The following is a 23,184-nucleotide window of genomic DNA, read 5'->3' on the forward strand; positions in this document are numbered from 1 at the left end:
TTTGAATTACTGCCTTGTCATAGCAGTCTTCTAAGGATGAACAAGCTCTGAATACACCTAGAAACACAATTTCTTTACAAACTTTGGTTTCAAATATATTTCCCTTTGGTTCAACATTTTAACACTACTGACATTACATTGAGCCAAGCATTTTTTTCCATCAGTGAGACAGACTTTTGCCATGAATTTTAATACCAATCACCTCCACATTCACCTGCACACACAACAAATATTTAAATGGCCTTTACTGACTTAACCAATTCTGAAAAAATTGCATTTTATTTTCTTGAAAATATTTGACATAGTCACAAATAGAATCATTGCCTAAATTTATAATCATAACAAAGTTCTAAGAAAAGTAGTAGCAAATAAAAAGTACTGAAAGAGTGGTATTTTGATGAAATGCCCAGACTATCACACTAGGCAGACAAATGTACCCATGACAAAATCTTCAGACAGTGTCATAAAAAGCTGTAAGCTTTAAAACGTATCTGTCCCTGAAGAAGCTGAATTGCCATGTATACTGCTCACGCTCTGTGTTTCTTTATCTGTGTTCATGGAAGGCAGCTTCACTGACAACTTTGCCGCAGAAACACATGAATTTAAAGGTGGGGCAGCATCCTCTCCTAAAAAAATAAAAACAGCAGAACAAAACACATTATTTGCTGTCTGTGACAAACAAACTGTATTGAAGTCATCTCCATATTGCATCACTCCATGGAAATACAAAGACACAGGCACCCTTACTGTCCACAGCTTTGAGGCATTTTGGAGAGTGCTGTTTTAGCCATCATAGTTCTGTTTATCAGGTAACAAAGGGATGAATTTCTGTGCGTATATAGACTGGGTTGTATTTACATACAGAGATACTGAACACACATACACACACATATATATATAACCCGCAGTAGGCCCAGAACAATTTCAAACATGTATACTGCTGTTTTCCACAGAAATGAACTGACATCTGTAGATACTAACAGTACTTCTGAATTCCATCTATATGCATACGCCTGTCTGATTCAAACCCTTAGAAAACATTCAGGTTGTTCAAGACCACATATCTATATACAATCATAAAAAGCAAAGCAAGCATAAAAAGCTACAAGTCCTACAGAGAAAAACACCCTATCAGTGCTTCAGCTGCCCAAAACACAAGTGAGAAGTTTTAGCTCTTCCCTATCTCTAACCCATTTCCCTGACTCTAAATTAAAGGTCCTTCTTGCTACTTCTTTGTGGTGTATCTCTTTTTTTTTTTTAATCTTGACAGACTCAAGAGAAAACTTACACAGCCTCCCCCCTGGAAATGTGGCTTGCAGGACTTTACAAGCAACGTTTATCTTCCAGCAAGTCTGAGATGGCACCTTGCCACTTCCCATTCTTGTGATCTGACCCTGCAAAAAGTGGGACAACCTAGGAGAGGGACAAGTCCCCGCACAGCTCAGCCACCACCATGCCAGCAGCCCCTCGAGGGAGGGGGCCATGTCCCACAGAGCTTGCAGCAGCGCTGGCTGCTAGCAGCTGGGAAAGATCACTGCAGTGCTGAAAAGTCCTCCTGTCTGGGAACCACTGGAGGGGCAGAAAACAACCTGTAGTCAGACTGATATCAAAGATGGGGAGGGAGAAAGATCATGGACAAAAGTTACTTTATTTAGCCAGAGGAAGGAGGTGAGATGAATCAATTTATGGAGCATGAGGAGCAAGACATGAATCAGGCTACAGGCACAGAATGAAGGAGGACAGGAGAAATGCATTGCATGAATGATACAACATTCACCCAACTACAGCAAGAGCATTTTGAGATTTCAGCTGTCCTTGGGACATTTACTTTAAGGGCAGCAGCTACAAGCACAACAAACATATATGAGTCTGTGCACAACAACAAAGGCTCTCTTGGAGCTTGTTCTTATTCCAGTAAACTACAACAATTCTCCCTTCCTCTGTAATAGACTAGGTAATTAAAACACTATTTTTGTAATAAACCCAAGAAGTTAGGCTTTATTTCACCCCAGTTAATTATCTACTACGTCACTGTAGTAGTAATCTGCTTTCATCTGACTTGTAGCAAAGCACGCTTCAAATGGCTAATTAAAACAACAAAAATCCACTGCTAAAATAAAAATTCATCTAGTGTTTTTTATGCTAGAACAGCAGCCAACAGCCTAGGAAGTCAAACATGAACGAGGCCAAAGATGGTAAAGCCAGTACATGGAGCAACCTGCGCCAGCCAAGCCTCTTGCTGTTCAGGAAGGCAGGGCAAGAGCGCTTTTTCTGTCCCCAGGGAATCAATGCACCACCCACTCACCACAGCTGCTTATGCACTTTGCTAGCACTGTCCACAGTTTCACTAGACTATCCTCACTAGCTGGACAGCCTTCATCACCCCCAGCCCAAATTCCTCTACAAAGCACAGCTGCCAATGCTTGGGTTAGCATGGGCCTGAGCAAACCTAACACACAAGCGGTAAGATGACGTGAGAAATCCTACATCTTCTGAACATGATTCAAAAGCACATTTATGGTAACACCAAAAAGATGGGCGAGCAACATACGTGTTTTGTTTTTCCAGGAGCACTTCTATGAGTTTAGTCTGTAGCCATTTTTGCATGATAAAAACCTGGTTATTCAGAAGGGGAACCGAACAAAAGCAAAGCGTTTATTTGGGTAGATGTGAAGCTGACAAACAGTAAAGGCATGAATGTGTCATGCCCAAGAAAACTTTGTAAATCATCCTAGACGTTAAAGCAACTCTCCAACACTACATGTAGTTTGATGCTTTCAAAGCTTGACTTTGTTAATAATTTCCACAGTCATGTCACATTCCATGATGTCACTGTTTCAACAGCTGTTCTCAGGTTTGTTTAAAAAAAAAAAAAAAAAAAGCAAAAAAAAAAAAAAAAAAAAGGCAGTTTGTGTGTGCAGGGAGAATATTCCCTCATCCCAAGGCTCTGTAGTAACTTCCCAAATGTTTGATTCTGGGGTGCTGAAAGAAAGTATCGTATTAGTCTACATTCTTCCTAACACATACTTTAATATATTTTACAGACATACTATAGTTCAATTTTATGATAGATATAAAATGCTAAAAGAACAGAAAAATTAGAAGAATAATTCCACCTGCTTGCTCAACAGAAAAGTTACCAGGTCCTGAGTTATCCAAATATCCTTAAAGATAAGCTCAAAAATACCCAAAGTAATCATTTCCCTTTTTTAAAAGGCAGAAATCTGAAGTCTTTGACTTTGTTAAATGCACACAGAAAATACAGAACCTAGATTTTCAGCACTTTAGCTGTAAAAAAAAAGACAGATATCCTATTTCAGCTACATGGGAGATTCTTCTACTTGACTAACTTTCCAGTATAGAAATCTGCTAGTCCTGAAACTCTACATTGGCTGAAAGATACAATTACTATATTACTCTCACATGTGCTTTATCATTATTACATTTTGCTTAATCTAACCTCGTGTATGCACAGTGCATAAAATACATCCATATATACATATAGGGATGAGTATGTGAATAAATACACAAATACAAGCACACAGGTTTAACTGCTTGTATTCCTGCTCACATATATGTTATTTTCTGATGTCTGTATCTGCCTTTTGCTGTACATCAGGGATAGTGCTTGTATAGTCCCTGGCCAGCTCCTTCTTTAACAATGCAATATTCCATTTTATTTCTTCCCCCCATCAGAGAACAATTCATAACTAATACTAAGGTGGTTTCCTCTTAAACACTGAGCTCTTCACTACCACAAATATGCAAATTACAATGGTGCTTATAATCTTTCGATATGCCATAAAAATGGAATGGAAAATTCCTCCATTTACAAAGCAGTGCAGGGTAGGAAGGCAGGTAATCTTCACACATTTTACTTCCCTCTTTAGAGGCTCTGGAAGTACTCAGTACGATTTTGTAATCATGTACTTAGATGTATTTATAAAAAATTTCCTTGTTAAAATCCAATAAACGGAACGTGTGACCTCAGGTGACCTCCAGTTTTCCAGATTCATTGTCACCGTCTAATAGAATACATTCATATAAACTGTGAAAACCGATACTCTTACTAAATGTGTAAGGGTCCTTGACTGGTGGAAACCGAACAGTGACTGAAAACATCTTGGTGACCCACTGATGGAAAAGGTCAGATTTCAGATTAGAGATTTTTCCTGTTCTTGGCAATCTATAACAAATTCATGTACAGTACTAAATTTCCAGATCTTTGTTTAACAGAAACATAAAAATTAATGGTGTGTCAACCATCCGGTGACCTGTGAAGGGAGTTTTTCTCTAAGAGGTACCGTCACACAGAGGGTATGCTACATACAAGTGTATCATGAAAGTATGCCAAATGGAAAAGGAATTAAACACACTGAAGGGAGGTTTGGTTACTAATACCATATGGCAACAATAAGAACAAAGAAAAATGTTTAAATCTTTCTTTTTACATTTTTCTGTTTGGCAAAATAAAAAGACTAAACAAGTCTGACTTTTAAGCCAAATAAAAAGCATGTGCTTTAACTCCTTCAAGTCAGTGTTCATACATGAAATAAAACTTCTATTTCCAATCTATCCGGAGGTTAACCAGACCTGTATCTTGCAAGTTAAAGAAGCTATCTTCAAGATAACAAATAGGGAGGGGTTTGAGGGATCAGGACCTAAGTTATTGTTTCAGCATAAAACCAGAACTGTAATTACTGTAATTACCTACATATTACTTCCTAAAATTTACAAACAACATCACCACCCCAGCAATCCTCCCTCTACTCTCTAATGTAACAACCGGAGCAGCTAACTTACAGAGCAAGAATAAACTTCCAAGCATATGTAAAAACAACTCCAGTGCAGTGCTCTCTTTCTTTTAATAGCATGAGTTGATATGAATGGCTTGTTTCTTCTTCTGCCAGATTCCAGCTGCTTCACTTTGTTTATTACTGACTTCAAAGTTTAAAACACTGTCCTGCCCCAACAAATAACTTCCTCCAGATGGCATTATCTCAAGTGTTCAGAGCACTAGGGACAGCACAGCACCTGCAGATCTGTAACTCAGCATCTTAGTCTTCAATGAATGTGCCTTTTTTTTCCCCTCCCTGTGTCATTCCCTCATTTTGCTTTTTCCCTACAAAAAAAGATTTGTATCTGGGATGGAGTTACAAAGATCATTAGCTGGGAAACAGAGTTGTCAGAAATTCTTTACAGTAATGACTATAAAGTAGAATACCTGCAAGTCCAAAGGTAGCAGCATCGCTATCAGTACAAACATTTTACCTGTGCCTCTTACCTGTAAGTAAAGATGTGAGATACGTATTTGTCCCAATGTGTGTCCGATCCATGTCTTCATGGACATCTGTACAGTAGCAAAGAAAAACTCAGTCATTTTCATAGATGGTTGTACAGGTAAGTTACCAAGGAGAGCAACCCAAGCAGCAGCATTTTTGGCAAAACCAAAATTATTCCAGACTTGCTGGGCTGACATATATTGATAGGAAACATCCGTATTTTGATGTAACCAATTCTGAAGGCTACACTGCAAGGAGAAAATACACAGCAATGTCATGGTACTAATTATACTTACATACAGTATTTCCAGTTCAGATTCACGTCTAGCTATACCATGGTATATCGGCTACATAGTTCAACGCTTCTGGAATTTAATGGCTTATACAATTGAAAGTGGGTATAGTAAGGCACTAGTCACACATGCCCTTGAGATGGTAAAGAATACAACACTCTCAGGAATAAGCAGGACCATCAACAGTTTATCAAATAACCCAGTCATCTGGACAAAATTATTCTCCATTCATTAGAAATTATAGCTCCTCCACATTCTTCTAGCCCTGGCCACCCTGAATCCATAGGCGTATTTATGGTATTGTGGAGAAGGTGTCCTTTCTCTGCTCTGCCAGAAACAAAGCAAAAATGCTTAAGCATGTGTGTTTTTTAGAGTAGGGACTCCCTTCCCATTGTGTAAATGTTTTCCTAAGCACAGGGCCCCTGGCTGCAGGTCAGACTGCTGCCTTCCACTAGTCTAGAAATACAGAAAGCAAGAACACGATGCTCGGCAAATGTATGCTGTTCTGGTTTTGTAACTCAAAACTAGACTGCCCCTAACTTCACTACAAACAGAAACGACTCTAGGCAAACTTAGGCCAGATTTCTAGGGCTGAGTTACATGAAAGGGCCAGATTCACAATTAAAACACTTCAGTTGTTTTACAGAAACGGACTGACATCTGTAGGACTTCAGCCAAAAATGTCTGGATTTAAAAGCATGAGTCTACTGCTTGAGTTGAAAAAACACAGTTTCATTCTCAAAGGCTTCAGCCAACTCATAAACCTCCGTAAGTGGACCACAGACACCAGTGGAGACAGAAAACTATATCGTATGAGTTCAGCTCAAGTTTTGACCTAAACTTGGCAAATTCCACCCTCCCATGGTGTAATGTACTTACAGAAACTGTGCATACAAGCACACAGAAAATAAACATGCATACACACACACAGGCTTTTCTTTTTTTGTTTAAACCCTAATGTATATCCTAGCTAGAAATATTTCCAAAAAGAAAATAAATTCAGATCGGGAGTCAGTAAAGGAGGGTGGGACACAGGCTAAGCATGCTAACAAATTTTTCAAAGGAGAATATTTGAAAATTATCTTTCCTCCTCTCAAGTTTGAGTTCAAGGTTCAGTGGTTTTCCAAAATATGCTATATTCCCACCAATAGCAACACTAAACAGAACAAAAACTAGAAATACATAAAATAAACTAGAACCAGATTTTTCAAAGTCCTAACACAGAGACCAATAGGGAAGGGCAGAGAGAAAGCAGCTCTAAAAACATCTAGGAATGAGATTGCAGAGTTTACTAAATAAATATTCCCTTTTGGTGCCTGAAATCTACTCTGCTCCTTCAGATCTGGCATATTTTGCTCTGTAGAATATATCATTGCTTAACAAGTACATTTCTTGGCTACAACTCCTGCTGTTGTTTCCCAGCAAATCACTTCCAAAAGATGTGTAATGATCTTTCCAAATAACTACAACAATTATTTATACTAAGAGGAAGTATTAAAAGTCAATTTGATTTTTCCATACAGATGCCTGTGATTTTTGGATGTGCAATTGAATTGGCTAGAAACAAACATTCTTTTCTTAACTTTTAAGCACTGCCATTTCTTGACTGCAACCATTTTCTTCAGGAGAACTGAAGTGAGAAGTCTGCAGTAAACCTTGAAGCAGCGGCTTCTATTTCAAAGCAAAAAAGGAGGAGGAGTTGGTTCATTACTGGTCCAGTGTCTTTGAAAAGCACCAGGAAAACGTGTATCTTGTGCAAAGGCTGGGGGGAGAAGTAATCTTTAAATCCACAAGAGACAACCCAGGTAAACAGCTGGTGGAATCAGGAGAATCTGACAAGCGATAATTAAAAAACTGCCATCTAATCGTGTAATTAATGTTTTATTTATTCAGTAAAACTAAATATCACCTACATAGCAAACTTTTTCTCATTTTCTGCAAAATCTAACAGGCAAGTGGACAGGAAGGTAATTTTAAAAGTACGCTTGTATAATATATTCAGGTCTGCTATTCACACCTTCAGGTTTGGGGATCCAAAAGACTTTTTTTTTTTTTTTGCCAGTATCCGAAGCAAAATAAAAAAGGTCCAACCCCCCCCCCCCCCCAAAAAAAAAACCCCAACCAAAAAAAAAAGAACTTGAATGACTGATAGTGGGAATTCACACTAAATTCTAAGATAAAGTTATGCAGACTTCCCTCAGGATGCAGAATCGTTCACGACAATCCTAGCAGTAGGACTGGCTCCACTGAGACCTCATAATCTTAAAAGTATTAATTGCAGCAATACTGCCTCCAGCTTATCTACATAGTACCACAGTGCTAGACATAATAGCACTCATAGCCTACACGGGGAGTGGCAAGTACTAAAAAAAAAATAAATCAAAGCGTCTTCTTAATTTTTAAAACTTACATGGCCTGTTTTTATTTTAAAATAATTAAAAAATAATTTACACAAGTAATTATAGTTGAACAGTCAAATTCAATGATATTTTATCATAAATTAGGGTTGCAGTGAGTTTGAAAATGCACATCTTTCCAGTTCACGCTTAAAATGACGATGGGTGTCCCAATGAGGGGATCCCCTGAGCAAATGATATTCTTTTGTAAATTAGCGTACTGGACGGGACACATACTGGGTTACTCTGGAGTCTCCTCCTGCCTTTAGATCGATTTGGCCCAGGCAGTTAATTACCAACAACAGTTACTCCAACATGCTGCCCTTATGCAGTCTGTGATGCATGGCTGTCCATATCACTCGGGATGGACATATGACAACCTTTACTTATCAGACAGGTTCAGTATGTTGCAAGTCAAGACCGAGCGTGTTATCTACAGCGATGCTTGCACTGCATATGCTTACCAAGCCCTGCACACTATCCAGCCATATTAACTCCTCAGCTACATGACTACGAAAAAAATTGTTAGGAATGTAAGAGCACAATGTTCAGTGAACCGGTGTAAGAAGTGAAAAGCTAATTTCTATCACTTAAGCGTGAGGGGAGACCTTGATGAGCCCTCCCTCCAACAGACCAGAGGATTTCCTGGGCAAGGAGGTTACATCCCCTGCAGCCATGGCAGCAACCTGCATCCAGATCTGAATGAAAGCTAGGGGACGGGCATCAGGAAGCAAACAGAAAATTCTCTGTACTGCACTGACTAAAGGGCACTGCTGCAGGGTAGAATTTTCTCATTGCAAACTCACTCTTCTCACATAATGGAGTCATTAAATGCATTCTTATAGTAAAAATGAAATAAGATATAATTAGCATAAACCCCCCTGTTCAAATAACAAGTTTTTTCTGGATGGCCACGAACAAAATAGCTGTACTTCTCTACTCTGAAAACTTAGAATATTCACATGACCTTACGCATTTGTTTTGATGATTTTCACCCACAAAGTCATAGGATTCTCCGTATGGAAACAGTTTGCCAAGACTCCTATTACTGTACTATCATTACAAAGACCTGGCATATTAAAATGCTTATACGTACAGCACAATTACTCAATTTTTGTAATTACACCTTTTAAAAAGGACATGATGAATGTTTTCCCCAGGAAAAAACAAAACAAGACAGAACAAACCCAGCCATATACAGTTAGCATTTTCAAGTGATGCATTCTAATGCATGCTAGGATGTCCCTACACACATTTCTAGCACATATGCCCACAAACCTGTTAAAAATACCTCCTTTAGAGCCATTTGTTTAACAGCAGAGGATGGCCACTAAAGATCTTACCATTTGTGCATATCAACTAACTTTGAAAAATATATTAGGAATAAGCAATTCTAGGAAGTTCAGAGAGGCAAGCAATTTTTCTATTAGTTCAGAAGGAATACTGTAGTAATTTACATAAGTAAGTATATGTTCAAATAAGGAAAATATTAAATGTCTTTACTGGAAGATCTACTGGGAGACCGCTGTTAGGTAAGCATTCAGACCCTATCCTGCCAAAGAATGTCTAAGCATTCTCTTGAAATGAGTGTCCAGTGTGATGACAAGTAACACTGCCTCTACAATTTCACGTCTGGAATAGAAACATGGAAATGCCTGAGTAAAGATATGTTTTTATCCTGTGCATTTTTAAAATTTGTTAAAAACTTAAATGTTTAAACTTTGTGCAATAGAGATATGCATTCCTCCTTGTAAAAAAACCCAAACAATAAACAATCCAAGAACCTTGGCCTGTTACAGGAGGAAGAGTAAAAACGAAATTCCTTTGCAATACTTGGGTGAATCTGAGCTCTAAATCAGCAGAATAAATGAACTGCAGAAACTTACTGCTCTGCATTACATCTATGCTACATATTCAGCGCACTACATCACCTTCTTAACTCTCCCTCGAGCACATCGCTACTGATTTTAATATGATGCACAGCTCTATCTCTGCTAATTGCTATAAGAAGCAGGGAAAACACCGTACACCGCTCCCAGCAACAACCAACACTTCCACAGCAGCAACAGTGAAACCAACACCTGTTGTTATCAACCCAAGAGCTGCTCTGCACGAATCTTTGAGCAGCAGTCAAGCAGTGCCTTCCAAGACACTGAACATTACTTGTTTATGTTAGGTTCTCATTTGGGCAGATGTTCTTTGCCTCTGAAGCCGTGCGCACAGACACATACACAAGCTGAAATTTTGAACACTGGCTGTATGAACCGATGGTGACTACTCCTAGTATCTACCGCCAACTTATTTTAGAAAGCATTGCAGCTCTCTGACATTCACTCTTCCCAGTTCAATCTGTTGGTGCCAGGCCTGGTTTGCACTCAGTTCATCAATAGCTTCCTTCATTGCTTTGGGCCACAAGTATTATTAATATACGCTTGTAAGCAGCCTGAATGTAAATCATCTATCAGTTGTCTGGGTTTAAATATTCCTGGCCAAAATACAGGGAAATCTGTACTGCAAAGGAGAGTGTCTGGAAATCCAGTCAGCGTATGTGGGAGCGGCGTCCTTGCAGAGGTGTGGGCTACTGCGTGTTGATGGGACACGACTTCTGCAGGTGAATGGCACAGACGGCTGGGTCTGTTCAACACTCTTAAGCACACCCTGCAACTCCTGAATTTAGGAGCTGTATGAGGTTCATAGGAAGAGCAATTATGGAAAGCTCCTTAAGAAAGCAGCTTTTACAAACCCTCCCTATATACCCGACAATGTCATAAACCCAATTATTTAGCACAATCCTAATCTGCTGCAATGACTTCTGTGTGTATCAGTAGGAAAAGCAAAAAGGCAAAAGAAAAATCTTATCTCATGTGTGTCATGGAATTTACTGGCTCCCCAGTATTTTACCTGAAGCAAATTCATTCACATTACATACATACACATGCACTCTCAAGTCCAAGAACACGTACTCTGCAAGTACTAGATAAATCAATCTGCTTTCTAGCAGTTTCTTGCACACGCTCACATTAAGACCAGAAATATAAAAAATATTATCCATTATTTTCTTTCTCTACCTCTCTCAAATATCGTAAAAGAACTGAGTCCAGAATACACTTAAAATTCAACACACATACAAGTTGGGGAATATGTTTCCCCTCATCATTACTCTGTCACTGAGAGTTCCGTGGCCTAAACAAGAGCAGAAGAGAACAAATGCTTAAAGATTGTCTTTCTTTACACAAGACAACATTTGAATGTCACTGTTACTTGATGCAATGCTGGGGTTTTTTAGATCTTGGAGGGAGGGAATGTACACGTTGCAAGGTCTCTCAGAACAGGACTGTCTCCTACCCATGTAGGAAGCCTGGCAGAAAGGGGCCTGGACCATGCCTGAGGACTCTCAGTGATTCTGTAATGCAAACTGTAACACAGTTTTATTGCCCAGGTTACAGAGTTATCCAATCCTTCCCTATTCCTTCAGAGGAGAAATGAACAGGATAACACAGACTTGTTGTCCATGGCTGTGTATTTTTAAGACAGCCACTTGGAAAGTGAGTAGTGTAGTAGCCAAGGTGTAGCATTATTTACACAGTCTATGTTTATCATGCACAGAAAGTTTCCTGGAAACGTATTCTAAATCTGATAAGAAAAATGCTCATTAAGAATCATTTGCTTGTTTAATTTTCACTTATTGAGCTTTAATGTACCATAAAAGTAAGTAATAACAATAGTGCCTTAAACAAATATTGCTTGTCTTGTACTCATTAATGTTTCAGAACACAAAACTGCCTCTAAATACAGGAAGCTGCAGAAAAATAAAAACTAACCAATCATATAAACTGAGAGTTTTAAAGAATTTTTTGTTGAACACCGAGTTCAACAAAAATGCATTCTGTTCACTGTACACACGACACCAATGGGAATAAGAGCCAGTTCAAGTTCTAAGTTACCATTACTTGGGTAATAGTTTCAAGCTGCAAGGCACAGCTGTATGGGCCCAGCCAGACAGGCTATCACAGCAATGCTTTGATAGCATGGGGCCCTTAAGTGTCAGGATATAGAAAAGGCAGCAGTTGTTGGCTGTGAAAACAGTCTGATACAAACCAGATGGGGACTTACTTGATGGGCAACACAAAGGAAAACAATTGGCTCATTCAACAAAGTCAGGCCACTGCCCCAGAGAATTAACAGAAGACAATAACAGTCAACCAGAGTTGATGCAAACAAGAAACAGCCATGTGGTTATGGTTTAAGGAATTGTTTCTCCTCAGACTAAACATAAAGTTTTGATTTCTAATTCTTATATTCATTAATTTCAGTCTCGTTTACAAGCCCCTTCTTCCTCCAAAGTCTTCCGTATAATTAATTTATGTAGCACCAGCCTTCACACACCTACTTAAACAAGAAAAAAACCTGTATGACACCGGCAGCTATATTAATCTAATGTTTCCTGAAGAATGCCAAGACCACAGACAACTTTCTGAACCTTGCCAGAACAACATCACAGATACAGAGCACACAGTATGTCATTAGACACATTTGCATGCATATGGCAGTATATGTACTGATTCTTTTTGATTTGAAATGCATAAAGCCCAGCAGGTCACATGCTGGGTTACCAAAGTACAGACGTCTTCCAGTTTTGTGGAAAGTTCTTCTGTTGTTTTACTTCATTTTTTTCATAAGTAAACCGCCGATCAATTGGGTCACCACGTAAGAGTTTTGATTGTTAGGCTACAGTTAAAAATCTATTAAAATACCTATTACCAAACTTATTTTTAAGCAATCTAAAATTTTAAAATTGGCTATTTAAGCATAACTCAAGAAATCCCCAACCCATTCATTTTAGAAGCTTGTAGAAGATTATGGTCCAAAATCTTAATTGCTCTTGCTGTTTTATTACAGGAAATATGAAAGTGACATGTGCAAAGGTATTTTGATTACAAATTACTTACAGAGATTGCACAATAAGTCAGACCTCTAAGGGCCTTCTGCAATTTCACTCACAGACTAAAAACATCTGAACTTTCTTTTCATATATTTCAAAATACTCCCTCTGGCAGGCTCTGCACTGCAGTGCTCTACACGAGTGTGAATGGTTGGATGGCACACTCTGAAAGACAGTCACATACTTGGATACCCAAGCAAGTATGTCTACAAAGTGCAGTGACATGCAGATGTCCTGGATGCCTTCTGAAATCACATTGTCCTGGGACCTGTCAGTTTTAGCACACCACCACATATCCCCTGAGCTTCACTCCTTCTGGAGGCTGCTTGATGGCTAGTTCATCTGAGCTAGCAGTGTTGCACGATGTAAACATCTCCTGAACATATCATCCCAGACCTATGATGGATACACATTAAGTCTACTCTTCTCTGCAACTGCTTCACTTTCCATGCAGACTGGCAAAAAGCAGCTGGGTTAAAGAACTGAACGTATGGTTCTCATTTAAGAGCCCACACTGGTCAGACGGAGCAAGGGAGTTTGTCCCTAAAGAAAGCAAAAAAACCATACTGAATTAATGAAGTATAGAGTCAGGCTCTAATTGTCATCCTAAGTGGTTCTAGCTTTTAGCTGCAGTGGTTCTCAAGCCTGTGAGCATGGTTTTACTTCAAAAAAGAAAAAGAAAAAAAAGACTAAAATACAGTCTGCTGAATTCAAAACAACCACCACATATCGTAGGTAGAAAAGTAAGGTTTTACTTCAGTTTCCTGCCATGAGCACAGAGCCAACACTCCAACAAAGCCGTTGTGTGCTGCATGCTGTCTGAGCTAAAACATCTCTCTGGCAGAATCATGAGGCTTATTTCCAAAAGCGCAGCCAAATTCTTGAAACCTCTGATGAAGGAGTAGGTTGTCACATCGTGGCAGAAATTTTGCCTGCAGTGCTGCTATTATTCTTTTTTCACATCATATATATTGAGGTCAGAAAACATTTTTTTACATAGAGCTGAAATTTTGGTTTGAATCTTTTCATTAGGCTGTTTCTACAAGATTAGGCACCTTAGAAACAGAACAGCCTTTATCAAGCCTTAACATCAGAGATACGGGCTATTGTGGCCTTGCATTTAAAAGCAGATGAGAAAGGAGCAAAAACCTCTTTAAATCTCAGGTCTGCCTGTACAGACAAACTCCAACTGCTCTTGTAAATATGGTTTTGGACATCATTCGTCAGCGAACGCCTCCACAAAGGACAGCATGTAAAGGCCAGCTGGAGCAGGAGGAGGCAGGGTGCCCAGCCTCCCTTAAAGTGAGGGCTCCAACAGAAAACTGCTCCCCCCTTTCGGTTTTTTTCTCTCTCTCTTTCTTTTTTTAATCAGGAAGGAAGCTTCATCTTCAGCACTCCCTGTGTAATCTCCCTGCTTGCCTGTCTCTAGGAGTGGGTCCAATTATTGAAATAAGCAACATGCACTGTAAGAAGTTAATCGTGTATTTACACTGTAACTCAAACTAGTAAATATTTCCCATTTATAATTTTGACTTATGTAACAGGGCACAATGGCAGCTGTTAAGTAAATAAAACAATTTTCTCAAGATCTGTAATTATGATTTTAGGATTATAAAAACAAAATAAAAAAGAACACCAACAAAAAAAAACACCACCCAAACCCCCAGAAATCTTTAAGCAACTGCCAGCAAATTCCATGCTTTTTACTTCTACTGAAGATACAATGGCCTGACAAGGACAGAAACTGCAGCTGTTATATTGTCCTCAAACACACACAGCTCTGCCTAACTCTTGCAATATGTACAGTGCACAAAACAAGGCCACAATATGAAACCTGAGATTATTACTTTACTGTAACAACCTGAGTTAGGATGAGGGTCAGCAGATCATCCCATATTAAGTCTAACTTGCTTTGATTGCATAATTCTGAGCCAAAACATAAATACAATTCTACCAGATTCAGCAAATATGAGATACACATTTTCACTGTTCGCATATGGTTGATGTACTATTTTGTAGTAAAATGACATGCCTATCTGGTATTAAAAGAGTTATAGAAAGTCAAAGTCATGCCATACACAAAAAGAAACACTGACCTCCCCACCACCAAAGCAGCACTGGGGGGGAATGGACGCTTTTTACAGAACTGCTACATATTTTGTGTCACACTCAACAACTTTCACTCAGGTTGTTTAGAACTGTGCTTAAAAACAGTTCTTCCTTCTTTAAAAGCAAACCATGTTTTAGATTAGAGAATGACAACACAGATACAAAGGTTCTAAATCTAAAGTAAGTTTTTCTAGATGTAGGGGTTTTTATCCTGAATGACAGCATTTGTGATAAAAAACAGAACACAGTAGTCCACAGACAAAACGTAACCCATCTCCATCATTTACTACTGTTCCTTGCAAACACAGTCACCAAAAGCACATTTGCACATTTCAGAGACGAGAATTTGTTGTATTTTACTTTCAAAATTAGTTTTACAGAAGATGAAAATGTTAACAAAGTTTTACATTTGCACGTTATTCAACGCTATTACAAAATGCAGTCCCATATGCAACATCAGCAGTGAGGAACAGGTCACGCATGACAATTTTAATCTTCACTTACCAGTCCATACCCTGTTTTTAAGAAACAAGCTACTTTGGCAGACTGCATTTCTCAAAATCAGCATGTTATCAAAGAGCAGCGTTACCAGTATTTATATAGTATTCTTCATCTGGAAGACATCCTAGGTAACATTCACTCTATGCCGTCACCTTATTTGAAAGTTTCCTGGGCTCCTAGTCTTAAGAAACGAATCACAGGGGCACTGGAAACATATATCTATATTTAATTATAGGCAGTCTTTGTATTACTGTATTGAGAAGGTGGTGCTGGAAAAACCTGGCCTCTCTTCACTGCATGAAGTAGAAGGTCTGTTTATTCCTAAAGTATCTAGAAAAATAAGCAAATAAAGTACCTAGTAATGACACAGTTCACGAGTGTGAAAACTGCCTGTAAGTCAAGCCATTTCACAATATAATAAGCAGTAAAATTAAAAAAATAACATCACAATTTGACTGTGGACACCAATCATCTAAATATCCATCTTTATTGGCCAGTTAGGTTTTATTAATAACTTTACAGCTATGCTTCGCCTCTGCTAGCAGTGCAAAACTTTGCAAAGCATTAAAAAAGAAAAAGAAAAATGTTTAACAGCTGAGAATGACAGCTTTTGTAAATTCCCCATCTCTTTTATAAAAAGGTTTGGGGGCAGACAGTCAGAATCTCTGGGTTATTCATCACTCACATTAAGCTACCTCCCCATCTGGCGTATACACTCTCCTTCTAGTAATTTCTCTTCTCACTCCCCAGACAAACAGCTGGCTCCTTCCCGTTTTTATATAGTGCTTAAAAAAGATGAATTGAGAGCTCTTTAACAACAGGTAAAGCTGAAGGGAGTCCAGCTGCCTCTGCCCAAGGATCACCAAAACCAACGCAGCAGGGAAAGCAGAAGCTGTCCCTTCTGCTGCATTGCTCTCAGACATGCACAAGCCACTGAATGATAAAGGGCAACATCTGCCTTCCCTGCCAAACATAAAAATAAAACAAACTCGGCACATACTGAAGACAGAAAACCTATATTTCTCCTATCACAGTACTATATATGTTTCTCCAAGTTGAAATATGTGTTTGTAATACTCCCTGTCTTCACTTGTCAGCATTCAGTATCCATGCAATGTGTTGCCAGCACCCAAAGGCATCAAGACTTCCCCGTCTGACACTGATGTCTTTCATAAAAGAAACACAACTTTCACACTAAAAAAGAAATGTGAGATAAGAGGCCTACTTAGATGACTGTTAAGCCCAGTAAGGATGGTCACCCTAGAAGATTCTACAGTGCATCTGCTGACTGAATTAACCCAGAGTCGGCAGCAGGTCTACCTGAGACAGCTGGAATGGTTCCTGACTCCAGCCTTAGCTGGCACTGATGCACCAGGCTGGAAAAGCTAGTGACTGAGGAGTGTAAAAGTATCTTATTCGGGAAACTGCCTTTGCAAGCTGTAATCTCTGGCATAGGCTGTAGTATACTCGTGGAGGTAGTAACTCCAACCAAATACTCCGCTGAATAAGAAAAAGACAATGCTATTTCTTATAACATAGCTTGTTGCAGTGACATACTGAGGCACATCTTTTAGAATACCTTGGAATCTCAATTTAAATTCTTTTGCTATCACTGCTAACAAATAAGCATGTGAATTAAAGTAGTACAAGAGCATCAAAATTGAATGCCTCTTTACAACACTGTGACAGAAGATGATGTATAAAGGGATTTCAGACTCAATTATATGCATGTAAACGAGTAGCAAGTTCAGGAGAGACTATTCCGATCATTTTCCATGACCTACCACAACACAGAGGCCACAGAACAGCTAAGCAGGCTTACTTTCTAGATGCACATCAGTTCTTTCTTATTAAACCATGGGCCCATAGCTGTGGAACCACTAATTTGTGAGAAACCTCCCTCCAGAGAAGAGCTAACTGGAAAGAGCCCTCGGGCTGATGTAAGCATTAAGTACATGGGGAGTCTCTGTCCTTAGGTGGCTTGCCCAAGCCCATTAATTTTTTGTGTGTCCCCCCCACTTATATAAGCGATGTTTGCATGAAAGGGGAAAGCAGGTCAGCCTAGTCAGCTTGCTACCATCTGCTTTTATTCAGTTACTCAAGGCCAGCGCCAGTGGGATCAGTGCCCATTAAGAGGGTTTATTGTGTGTGTTTATTTTTTCCTCTTTACAATGAAGGCAACAGCAATTACTGTAAGTTTGTAAAAGTGCATACAAATCATAATACACAATACAAAGCTGCTTCAGCCAGATCCTAGCATGTTTACAAATCCTACACAGGCTGTGAGAAAGACTGTTCTGGCACAACAATTTCAATAGACTGGTGAGGAGTGTGTTAGTGTCCAAGAGGTCCGAGACTGTATTTAATAATACTTGCTATCAAGACCATATCCTGCTTGCAATGCACGCGACTCAGCAGATTCACCACATGAGAATCTTACACAAAAGAAAAAGTACCACATTCTGGCTTGGTCCCCATATGGGCTGACAATAGGTGGATCTATACAACTGGAAACTGGAACTGGTGAAAGATCAAAGGTAGACTGCCAAAGTGGAAATGGCAATTTAGGGCTCTCAGGTGGTACATTCCAACTCTTCAGTGTGGATATGCAGCAGGAAGAGGCACTCTCCTCTTAATGAGAATTCTGCCTAGAATATGCCTGGCCCCTAGAGACACAAGCTACCAAAAACACTAAACCAAACAAAAAATCACAAACCAACCAACCATCCATCAAAAAAACCCCCACCAAACTGGCAAGAAGGCGGAAAAAAAGGGAAAATATGGAAAAATCTGCATTGCAGGGATGAGGTGGTGGTGCTTAGCAGAACTAGACAAAGCAGTCTGGACTGCTTTGGTTCCAGCAGGTAGTCACAAGTGTCTGAAAAGCAAATACAATTATGAATCAATTTTTTTTTTTTAGAAATTCTAATAAATTTGGAAGTAACATTCTTTACATTGTTAAGTTACATTTAAGAACAGAAGATCCTCAAAACCCTCTGGTGTCTGCGCAATCTGATACAGAAGGCTGATGCTCAGCGGGCACCCATACCAGGTACCACATGATATTCTGAGGGAAAAAGGACGTACAAAATCCAGAATGTACATTGGATGCTTTATGCAACAGTACCACAGGTTTTCAACTTACAATTTTGTCACTGCCCTGAACTTTAGTTTATGATATATAAAATGCACTTTGAGGGATGCCACAGGTCACTGACTGGATTAGATCACCTGCAATCCTTTAAAATCTAGGCTTGAAGAAGGAATCATATCAGTTTTCTGGTTATTTACCTTGAGCCCCAGTAAATCTGAAAAAAGACAAGTGAAAAATCAAAGTACTTGACAGTCTCCATAGGAAGTAATCCTTTAAGTAGTGATCACGTCAGTTTGAGTAAGTTTTTCTTTCTCTTTCTGCAGAAAAAACCCAACTGGTGCTGGAATTTCCATGAAAATCCCTGTTGCTGTGTACAGATCATAGGAGGGACTTGGTACAGGGATACACCATGAACCTCAGCAAAGTGTACTTTAAAGACGAATATAAGACCAAAATGGAGAAAGAAGCAACTGTGAACTGCTTTTACCTGCTCAAGCAATGGGGCTATAGGTATCAGCCTCACCTCCTGAACTTAAAACTTCTGACCAGGGACATTCCTTAAGCCTACACTGGACAATTTCCTGCTTTATTCTTTTTACTGTATCAAAAGTGCAAAATACCTTCCCTCCAAAGATTAACCATACACACATCCAGCACTGCACAAAAGTTCATTCTCATGCAGACCGTATAAGGGAAACTTGAAGATCCACAAAACTGCAGATTTCATAACGGGTGTAAAACATCCTCTGTATAGGCACCAAGGGAAGACTAAAAGGGGAAGTTTTCTGCCTTTGCACATACCTTCCACAGCAAAAGCCTCAGCACAAGGTCAGAGATATGTCTTGACAATACTGCAGCAGTGAGAGGTGCTGCATCCCTCTGTGCCATTTAAGGAGGCAAGCAGTAAAAGGAGAACTAACTCTCAACCTCTTAGAAGTTGAAGACAATTACCAGGTGAACAAAAACCTAATGCACATAGATCCGTATGTAGATCCATAAGAAAAGGGCCAGGTGATTTGTAGTGTGGAACTGGACTCCAAAGGAGAACGACGACTTCCCAAGCATGCCGGTCAGTAGGAAATCCTCAGACTGCAAAGCTCTATGAGCCTGCTTGGTACAGTTTTCTGTAAGTATAAATTGGGGGTTTTGTGGTTTGTCATTTCTCCATCTGATTACTTGGATTTCATTTAATTTAGATGCCTCAAAAAAATAAATCGACATTCTAGGAGTCTAAAAACATACCGGGAGATTCATGCTTCATCTGTTAGTAGTTCCTACTGTCCAGGACTTTTGGGGAAGCGAGGGAAGAAATGACAGATCTAGGAGATTCATTTCCCAGAAAGAGATCTTATGGGAATGGGTGCGACGATGTGCACAGTGCCATGAAATCCACAGTAGTTCCTGGTGCCTGGTTTCTCAGGACCCTAACTTGAAGCAGCAGAACACACCCACAGCAGATGGACATCATTGTCTACAGTAACAATTCTATACAAGACTTTGCCTTAAGCTATGAGAAATCAAACTTCTGTTTTAGTATTTTTGTCTGAAAAATAACTGAAGTCAGTGAGAAAAGAAGTGACCATAGATATAAATGGCACTTAACAGATAAATAGTATTTACAAAAGCCAAGAAATTCAAAACTCCCGTTCCAAATGTACTGTAATACATCTAAATATTGACTTACAGTAATTCAAACTAGAAACCCTCAAGTGTGGCTATTGAGGATTTTAAGTGGGAATATTATGCAAAATGCATACTTATTACTCAGATGCATATTTTCTAATGCATGGGCTACCATGGAACTGCCATCAACACATGCAGAAAAAGCAAATGAAAACTCTTTGAGAACTGATGTTCTAAACCACTTGGAGCACCTAAAAGCTAATGACTACTCACAGAAAAGAGAGTTTCTGCGGGAAATGCAGCTTTGCATTTCCTGACTTGCCCGAATGTAAAATATATTAACTGAATTATGTCAGTGAGGCATCTGATAGCACGGGGAGGTAACTGTATAGGAAAACCAGAGTCAAAATAGATCAGAAGCAAGAGCTCTGAAGCACTGATAAACTTACACAAGCCTCTAACAGAACATTTGCTTGAAAAAATGCTATAATTATAGATAAGTGACTTCATTATTTTAATTTCCATTATCTCCTCTCAGAAATCAGTCAAATTCAGGGAGCAATGTAGGCTATGCAAAGTAATTCCTACCTCTCAGGTTGTGATGGCACTCTCTACAGTGTGAAAAAAATAACTCCATTTTGCTTCACTAGCTGCTGTTTTCAGGGTGGTATGGACAGCCTTTAGCAAAAGCCTTTAAACAGCACGATGTTAAGGAGAAAGTAAACTTTCTGTAGAATAGGTGTTACGAGTTTGACCAAAACAGTTCCAGTTCCAAGAAAAAAAACAAACCTTTAGCTTTATCCTCACCTTCCTTTCTTGAAGCATCTGTTACGAGATTTGCCTCATGCCCAATAGTTTAAAGACAAAATAACCCAACAATTAACTCAGAGCAATTCCTGGCTGAAGAAGAGAGGCAAAGAAGAATTTAGTTATAACCATATTTTCAGTATTACGATTCTCAGTACAGCATAATGTCAATGTTAACACATAAGGAGCCCAATTTCAACACCGAACAGGGATTCTGGAAGCTTTCTTTTTTAAACAGATTGTTTTAAGGGCTTCTTGCCCTTTTATTAATTTATTGCACAGATCACCTCCTCCCACAAGCAATTGTGCAATCTCTCTGTGGCAACAAAGCCAATTGCTTAGTGTCCCAGTATTACTTTCCAATGTACTTCTGGCTGCCTGAATATAACTCACTAGCTGGAGATAAAACGGAATTACTATAATGAAGTTGTGCTCTCTAGGTCACATTCTGAAAGTCTGCGCTACAGAAAAATAATTAAGTGAAGATACATCTACCTCTTGGTTCTGAGCTGCTCATATTAAAGTTCAAAAATGCTCTGCAGTCAAGCATTGCCACCTGTTCTTTCATTTTAATTTAAAAATTCTGAATCATGTTGATGTAAGCCTGAAAATGCTTGTATTCTGGAAATATGTGCATTCACCAACCGCAATAATTATTATCATATTAAATTTATGAAGATATATGAAAGAATGGTACAAAGATTAAAGGGTATTATAAAGCCAAAAATATACATGCATGTATATTATATACTACAAATATATGTTTTCAAACCACTGTCTCCACTATGTCTAGAGAAGGCACACATTTCAATTAATAATACGTTCAGGCTTTATTTTCAGTTGTAACTTTGAGGAGACATTACCCTTTCAGGCATGATAGTCTAACAGTCCTACTGAACTTCAACTTTCATTAGAAGATATCAATCAACTTTCTTTCAGTAAAAACACATGTTCACTGTAGACCACAAAAATTTTTTCAACAACAAAAGAAAGCTCTATCATGTGTATATGTATATCTATGACTGCAGACAAAAGATGAAGCAAATCTTGTCATGTATTTTATCAATTTTAAAAAAAGGCTTTTTTTACATCCAACTCTTAAGTCCAAACAACTTCCCTTTTCTCCCCACACCCTGAATTCACGCTCCATTTCAGAGGTCTAGATTTTCTAAGCTTTAATACTAATACAACCACTTACCCTTTCAACTCTGAAAAAAATACCTAAATGGTCCTGCCTCTGAAATGCTACTCCATTTTCAGGCAAGTACTCATTGTCCCTTGCTACCTCAGTAAAGGCAACCATTTGACATGATGTTTTTATAAACAGGGTGCTTTGAACTTACAGTAACAGATGTACTTAATTTTAAGATGTTTTATTTACTTAAACCCACATACACTTATCATATTGCAAGTTTTCCTTTTTCTTTCAAATGATTCTTATTAATTTTTACCTTCAACTTTTTGCCTGATTAAGTTCGCTGTGGTGAAGCTTACAGAGACAAGACCTTCTAGTTAGAACTGACAGACAGTTGCTTCCATTTGCAAATCCTCTAGATTTTTATTGGATCATTAAATATGTATAGTTTGAATGAGATTTAAATTATCCTGGTATATAAATAATATTTTCTTTTTATTTCTCTCACAGAAAATTGACTACTGCCATCTCGTGGTCACACATTTTCATCCGACACACAGACAGTTGGACTGTGCCCAAATACTTTGTGTTACAGCACAGGTATATTATTTAAGATAAATATTCCAGAAAGCAACAGATTCGATAAAAAACATTTTACTCCATTTCCACCCCTTGTTAACACCCTATTCAATGATACAGGCTGGAAGTGTTGTCTTGTTAACACTTGAGACAAAGCTGAGGTGTAAAAGCATGAAGTACAGCACTAGGAAGACTAGTTCCCCTTTCCTCCTTCTCCCTGATGCTTAATAGCAAGAGTTGGGAAGAAAATCGAAAAGGAAGATTCCTATAACCACTGTTAAGGAAAACTGCTTTTAAAGTTGGGAATGGGTCAATTGTGCAAGGCAGACCTGCCACAATTTCCTTTTGGGCAATTTAGAGGTCATGTTCAACTTACTAGAGGATGAAATTAGGCAGTTTGGATTTTCCTGAACACAAGGGGGC

At 38.8% G+C, this 23,184-nt stretch overlaps 1 protein-coding gene across 1 annotated transcript in view; it reads right to left on the bottom strand.

The window, feature by feature from the left end:
* Positions 1-260: 260 nt before the first annotated feature.
* Positions 261-23,184, bottom strand: part of LOC119150861 (TALPID3 protein-like) — a 62,993-nt gene continuing 40,069 nt past the window's right edge. The window contains 2 exon segments of the mRNA XM_037393927.1: positions 261-626; positions 5,285-5,350. Coding sequence (XP_037249824.1) covers positions 481-626; positions 5,285-5,350 — 212 coding nt within the window. The 3' untranslated portion in view covers positions 261-480.

This window comes from Falco rusticolus, chromosome 7, assembly GCF_015220075.1.
Source record: "Falco rusticolus isolate bFalRus1 chromosome 7, bFalRus1.pri, whole genome shotgun sequence".
NCBI lineage: Eukaryota > Metazoa > Chordata > Aves > Falconiformes > Falconidae > Falco > Falco rusticolus.